The 7,500-nt window shown below is 38.4% G+C and overlaps 1 protein-coding gene across 6 annotated transcripts in view; it reads left to right on the top strand.

Moving 5' to 3' along the window:
* Positions 1 to 7,500, top strand: part of LOC135215515 (monomeric sarcosine oxidase-like) — a 42,543-nt gene that overhangs the window by 19,933 nt on the left and 15,110 nt on the right. For all 6 annotated transcript variants that reach the window (XM_064250332.1, XM_064250333.1, XM_064250330.1 and 3 more), the window contains exon 6: positions 16 to 201. In XM_064250332.1, coding sequence (XP_064106402.1) covers positions 16 to 201 — 186 coding nt within the window. The remainder of the gene's footprint in view (positions 1 to 15; positions 202 to 7,500) is intronic.

Raw genomic sequence — 7,500 nt, 5'->3', positions numbered from 1 at the left:
TTTTTCATTCTCCAGATGGGAAATAGTGACAGACTGTAACCGAACCATCCTTGGACAAAATGTCCTTGTTGCTGTAGGAGGCTCTGCGTCCTTGCGCCCTCTCTTTCGCCATGTAGCTAAGGGCCTGCAACCCCACCTGCAACTCAGAACCCAAACCGTGACTTTTCTCAGGATTGGTGAAGCGGAAGCAGACAGGCTAAGGTAAGAGACGCTCTTGGTTACTAAAGTGTTACATGGTATTATAGCCACAACCTTGACTATGAGGGTGACATAACACTACAAGAATGGATATAATGTTCTATCTTTATACTTTTGAAGGTTTGATTTACTGCTGTTGAATCCAGAACAGTTGTATTAATTGACTGAATTCCTTAAGATGTGACGTTGAAGGGGTTACTTACTGATGTTGAATCCGGAACAGTTGTATTAATTGCCTGAATTCCTTAAGATGTGACGTTTTGAAGCATCAGTGGAAGAAAATATTTGGGATCAGTGCTGAAGTGATGAATATAACGAGATTTCTGACTTATTACTACTGTCATTTATGAAAGTGTTACTACTGATTGTAAGTTTTACCCTCCATTAAGAAACTGCAGTCACATTACCACTGTAACAACCCTCATTATTAGTCCTTCAGATCACGTTCGTAATTACGCATTACGATGCTTTTCCGGTTTTGCAATCGTTTTCTGTCCCTCACTGTGCAACTTAAATTATCGCCCAAGAATTTTAAACCTTCCTATGTACTCGTTAGGGCTGGATGTTGGTTGACTTTTTCATTGTTTATTCCTAAAGCCAAGGTCGATTCCCTGTCTGGCATATTTAGTAACAGCTATTTCTAGCTGAGAGGGGTTCGAATAAATGTTAATTACTTGGTCCCTGAGTTGAATGCTTCGTTTTTTTAGTAATACACAGGAAATGCTATAAGAGAACACTATAAAAGATTAACAGTTATCTTTAGAAGATGTCCAAAAATTGCACATAACTTAGTTATTATTTTTTGAAGAAAGGAAAATCTGTACAAGATTAGAATTTAGTTTTGACGATATAATGAATTGTACAGAACTTTTATTTTTTTGAAGGAAGATTTACTGCAAAATTGCTCAAAATCCATCTTTACTTAAAAAGACCTATTCTGGAATTGCTTATGTGTAAAAAAAAGTAACCAAAAACCCCACTGAGAAATTGCCCCTTCCCGATGAAACCTGAATGACGATACCAGCCTGATCCACCGACCGTGAAACTGGGAGTGCACCTGTTCGCATAAATTGGCTTCGTTCACCTTTGCAGTCGGCACTCCACCAAGAGGGGCGACAGCCAACAGCTCGGATGTCGCGATCTATTTTTAATATCATAATTTATATCAAATGAATCTGTTCCCCATTCGCATGTAAAATTTATTCACACGTAGGTATTATTGATGGTAATGTATACAAATTGTCCCGATTAGTGCATTAGTTCGTCTCGTCTCATAAACATGCATAATTATTAATGGATATTCATTTGTATGTACTTTGAGGACTTTTCACGATTATGACCTGTCATTGATTAAAGAAAAAGTCGATTTGCTGAATAGAAAAAGGCTTCAGAAGGTATTGCTTGATATATTATTTTAAGTATACCCCTTATAAATGTTTTCGGTCAGTCAGAAAAATGCTTGCAGAGCAAATATTTTATCACTACCCGAAAAATTGACTCACGTCCCTAATATAAATGTCGTGATTTGCTTCAATATACTTTTTGAAAAAACGACGTTTTAGGTACCTGCTGAAAGTGGAATTTAGAAAAGAATGCTCTCTCTTTCTCTCTCACTCAGATACAACCTTCACATATGTCTATGCATTGATGTATCTGTTTATAATATGTACGTCAAGATATGCAACAAGTTACTATTGACTAGTCAGATCCGTTTCATACACGCGCTTGATGAGATAGTAAGTTCTTAGAATACTTGAACCATCAAATAATCCAAAACTGAAAAGGATATCACAATTATTCATATTAAATTATTTTTAAAACCATTTTTTATTTTGAATTCATTGTCCTATTTTTAACCGATTTTTAAAATAATTTTTGAAAAAACGTACGAGTATTCATTATGAACATATGTAGACAGATAAGGCAGGAATGTCTCCTAAAGTTTTTCTCTTCACAACCAGTTCACAAACTAACCTCCATAAATTGTATTTTCGTTTATAGGAAATCAAATATTTCCACTTGTTTTCTGTATAAGGAACTATTTAAATCGGGCAAGAATACATACTACTGTTTTCTTAAGATATATTTGGGAATACCTTCGATCGCAATGGTGCCGTGTCATATAATTCGTGTGCCATTTGAAATTATCTGAGCCGACAGGCCCGACTGCAGCTTTTTACACCGTCAGCCTTGACATTGCAATACACAGGTGTGTGTGTGTGTATGTATGTATGCATATGCGTATATATGTGTATATATGTGTGTGTGTGTGTGTGTGAACATTTGTCTGTCTTGCGCACTTGCCTTTGAGTGTGATGTCTTTTGGGTAAGTGCGTTTCACCTATCAAAATATTTTCATACATTCATCTCGAATTGCAAAGTTTCACCAGGATTATCGCATCCTTAATGTCTTGTAAATCCAGGGAACCTAGACTTAAGCTGTGTCAAATCATAAATATTAGAATAAATAAATAAATGAAAAAATAAAAAAAGAAGGTGAGTGAACTAAACGAACTGTTCGGGGAATTCATTGACCGTGATCAATCTTCGCTCGCATGAACGGTCGTGCTTTTGCCCATTCATATTTCAGAGCCTCGATGTTGATATTGATTTTGTATTATTAGCCTTGTAATGAGAAATCTTCTACGTCTCTAGTTATGTATTTGTTTATCATTCTTCTCGATCATCATCATTGTCATCATCATCGTTATCATCACCTCTTCTTACTTCAATAACGGATCTTTTTGGGCGCCATATTTGCAAGATCGATATAGGCTATAAAGTTGATCTCCACCTTCTCACTGTAAATCATCGCAGAATCGTGCAATACATAGGTCTTTTTTTCAGTACTCTCTCTCTCTCTCTCTCTCTCTCTCTCTCCTGCCTCCTCCTCCTCCCCTCCTCCAGTCCACCTTCCTCCATCCCCTCCTCCTCCTCCTAAATCCTGAAAAGCTGTTACCTTTCCTACCTTCCTGCGCATCCGATAAGGTCTTCATCTCACCTTGAACTGATCTGGTTTTATTCGGTTAAAGGCGGAGTGCAGGAGTTTCTAGAACTTTCCTTCGCAGTCGTTTGAAGTTACGAGATAAAAAAAAAAGTTTAACTGGAAGGTGTTCTTGTTATTGAAGCGGAAAAAGCAATTAAATTTAGTTAGAGAAAGTTTGTGCCAATAGATTAAATGTTTAACAAGAGTTAAAGAAAACAACCTCCAGGTCTCTCAATCAAGATGAAAGTAGAGAGTAAGACAGGCGGCAATTTATTGGATGTTGTTTTTTTATTTTTCAAGCCAAGAATGTATTAAAGAGGAATCACAATAGGCAGACATTACTATATTCTTATTGAGATATAAAAAAAAATAGATAGTCTCCAGATCTCCAGGTCTTAAACCCAGATGAAATTAGATAGAGAGACTGAAATGCAAATAAATGTTATTCCTAACAATACACAAGATAAAAAAAGTACATAAAATGAAATAAATGAACATTAGATCACTTAAAATCAAGTTGCAAGCAGAGCGAGACGATTTATGGATTTATGAACACATCCTTAAAATCCACCTCAGAGAAAATGGCCATCATCAGATATTTAAACTCTAATTGAAATGCAAAGAAATGAGGAAAAAGTTCACAGATGTCTCAGTCCACGAGAGGGTAGTAGAGGATCGAAAATGGAAAGGTGGCATTATCGCTTGAGAGTCTCTCTCTCTCTCTCTCTCTCTCTCTCTCTCTCTCTCTCTCTCTCTCTCTCTCTCTCTCTCTCTCAGGTTTCTCGGAAGGCAGCAGTGAAATAACCTGTGAGAACATAACGCCTAATGTTCACTCTCTGTTCTTACATCGTGTTATTACTTCGTAACAGTTCGTAATACTGTGTCTCTCAGATAACCTTCATACCTGAGTGACATAGCAGGCGATGTTGACAAAGATGAGGGCTAGGCAATGAATTGATGCTCACATAGAAGTGGATGGTATCCTTTGCATAACCCATACTTGAAATTGTGTGGACTATATTATCATCCTTTTTTTCGGGAAAAGTGTCGAATATGCAATTTATATCAATTTTTTGAGTAATCTGTATCGGCGGCAATTTCATCGCTGACTTCTTGTTTCATCAATGACCTATGTCTATGTGTCTCTCACCATCTGGGATGTATGATGAGAAAGACACTCACTTGATACTAAGCTGAAACAGGACGTCAATGATGATATTACGGTAGACGAAGATATCTCAAAGAACTGAAAAAAGGCATACGAGTATTCGACACTGGCGAAAATTGGGAGGATCTTTCCCAGCAAAGTTCGGGGCCTTTATCTTGGACTAATTTTTCTTTGGGGTCATCTTTATGATATTTGCAGTGTTTTGTTTATGTATTGACGGTCATCCCTAACGGGCTTGTACCACCGCCATCTTGAATTCAAGATGGCGATGCTTGTACTCGACATGCCGCAAAGGTGGATACATACAGGATTAAAACTCTTGGGCGCCACAAACCACTTCCACCCGGAAAGATCCGAAACGGACGATATAAACCGCTTAGAAAGTAAAGTTCCTATCCAAAAACTGGCCTCTTCTGAATGAAGTAGGAAGGAAAACCTTAATCGCTACGTACGTAGAATTAGGTAGAATAACAACACTGGCAATTCGATCAACAAAACATAAGCAACAAAAATCAAATCCAAACCAGCTAGAAATAAACTAATAAACTAAAGAGAAATCCTTTGGCTGATTCTTGTTGTGCTATTCTATTATCCCTCTTTGCTTTTAACAACTATTCATATTCCCAGATAAATAGTTTAAGTCTATTTTTACTGTCTTTTCTTGCTCGTTAGTTCCACTTTTTGGATGCGTAATCACGGACAAGCATACTTTAAGCGTCTTGGCTGTTACCAAGAGCTGATCTTTAATTTGCCATGCAACTGTTTTCACATCATAGGACATAACCAAGGCCTTACTTTACGTATCCTTTCAGTACCCTTTCTTTATTTGAAAGTCATTGTTGATGATTAATTCTTCATCTCATAACAGTTATTCTCGCTAACTTTTCATAACAGTTCCTTCTGCCTGCGTCCAACAACAGCTATATCCGTCTTTGAATAACATCGATCTGTGCTGACATTCACCTTGAAAAATATTGATCATCCAGATTTCTGTCTTAATCTCTAACCGAGCTTACCTTCAAAGTCAGAGTCAAAGTCAGAGTCAAAGTCAAAAGTCATTCATGACAGGAATTCCAGTCACTGAATGGCTTAAGGGGCTTCCTTCGTCCTGTGAAATGACATGCCAATTAGGCTTCGGGGTGATGCAGAAAGGTGGCCAGCAGGTCTTATTCTGGGGCCTTCTGTGGACGAATTTGCCGTTGAATCTTATCGCGTTTTGCTAAGTCTTCGTTTTTTCTAGTTTATCCCGGTTTGTTTTTAGTCTCAAATATATATTTAGAACACTTGAAGATTGCCCTGGAGCTTTCCCGATGCAGAACGGAAGGAGGAATTCCTCAGTGCTACTTGGCACAAAGACTTTGCAACGAATCTGAGATAAAGCACTTTTGGGCTTGGCACTGAGAAAATCTTTCTCTCTCTCTCTCTCTCTTCTCTCTCTCTCTCTCTCTCTCTCTCTCTCTCTCTCTGCTTTCCACGTGAGGCAACGTTTAGTGTAAAAGAAAGCAATATGTTCGCCTTAACCCACCCCTTTCGTCTCTCTCTCTCTCTCTCTCTCTCTCTCTCTCTCTCTCTCTCTCTCAGGTCTCAGTTGGTTTGTCAATGTCCTAAGGTACACACCAGGCCTCCTATCCCTTCCACACCTTTCAAAGAAGCCGGCCCCTCTCTCTCTCTCTCTCTCTCTCTCTCTCTCTCTCTCTCTCTCTCTCTCTCTCTCTCTCTCTCTCTCTCTTTCTTTCTTGATCTTGACCCTTTTTTAATAGTTATTTATAACTTTGTTACCTAGAAGTTCTGAACATCCACTTTGTTTACGTTATCTCTCTCTCTCTCTCTCTCTCTCTCTCTCTCTCTAATCAGGTCACACCTTTAATTCGGTTAGGATCCTGCACAGGTGGAGAGACCGAGAAGACATCGTTTGTTTTTCAGGAGACGTCGTGGTACAACGACTTGCACTTTGGACTCTGTGTCCTTTTACTATTCTTCTATTTCTTATCTCTGTTTACTTCTCTTTCCCTTCCTGTTTCTTTTCAGCACCTAAAGAACACGCCATTTCTCTACTGTATCCCGTTTTTTGTTGTTAGCCTCCTATTTCATCACTCTTTTTAACTTTTCATTACGGTTTTCCTTTTCCGTTTCTTTATCTGTTGCTCTTTTGCTTTTTCAGAAATTATAAATTATTTATAATCAAGGCTCTTTTTGTGCTGTGAACCGTATTTCGTTATTTATTAAAAACCTCTTTTTCCGTCGCTGATTTTTGTTCCTGTCATAGTTATTTTTCATGTTTTTTCTTCTCTCTCTCTCTCTCTCTCTCTCTCTCTCTCTCTCTCTCTCTCTCTGTCTTGACTTTATCATAACTTTCTTTTCTCTTCCTATTTTTCCTTTTCTGTTGTTGCGTAGTCAAAGATATCATTCCTTACACTTCCTTGAAAGAACTTTTTACCTTCTCACTATTCTTTATATTCTTGTTAATGAAATTTAAGTCTTTTCTTATGTCGTTCCTCCCTTTTTTTTTTTTTAACTTTCTCCCATTTTGATTTTAGTTTCACTTTCGCCCCCTGTGTTTCTGCGCTTGAGTAAATTATGTCTCTTGTTGATCAAAGCTTTTCTAATTGAAACACTGTCTTCACCCCACTCAGCCCGCATTTCAGAATTCACAAAGCACAAAATAGAGGAAAAAATATCTTTAATGATTACATTGATTAGCATTTATCTACTATATGACTTCCGAAGCTACTACTACCGTTACTGATTATGTATGTATAATTATCATAGCTCATAGCTAGAAGAAGAAAGGAGGAGGAGGAGGAGGAGGAGGAGGAGGAGGAGAAGGAGAAGGAGAAGGAAGAGGGGGAGGAGGAGGTAGGAGGGGAGGGGAGGAGAGGGGAGAAGGAGAAGGAGAAGGAAGAGGGGGAGGAGGAGGAGGAGGAGAGGATTTGCAAAGAATAGCCTCGGAAATAATACACAATCGTCAAGGAATGAAAACTCCTCTCTTCCCAACACAAAGAAAGCACCACTAAAACCTCCTTGACTTCGTCTCCCAAGGCCTTTTGGGGCCGATCGTTTTCTATAACCTTTTCGTGAGAGGCCCCGAAATCCTCGAAGACTCTCCCCTCAATTTTTGATTTCCTGATACCGAGCACCTGCTTTTCGC

The sequence above is a fragment of the Macrobrachium nipponense genome, chromosome 5, assembly GCF_015104395.2.
Source record: "Macrobrachium nipponense isolate FS-2020 chromosome 5, ASM1510439v2, whole genome shotgun sequence".
Classification (NCBI taxonomy): domain Eukaryota; kingdom Metazoa; phylum Arthropoda; class Malacostraca; order Decapoda; family Palaemonidae; genus Macrobrachium; species Macrobrachium nipponense.
The sequence above is the reverse complement of the archived record's forward strand: the minus strand, read 5'-3'. Positions and strand labels throughout refer to the sequence as shown.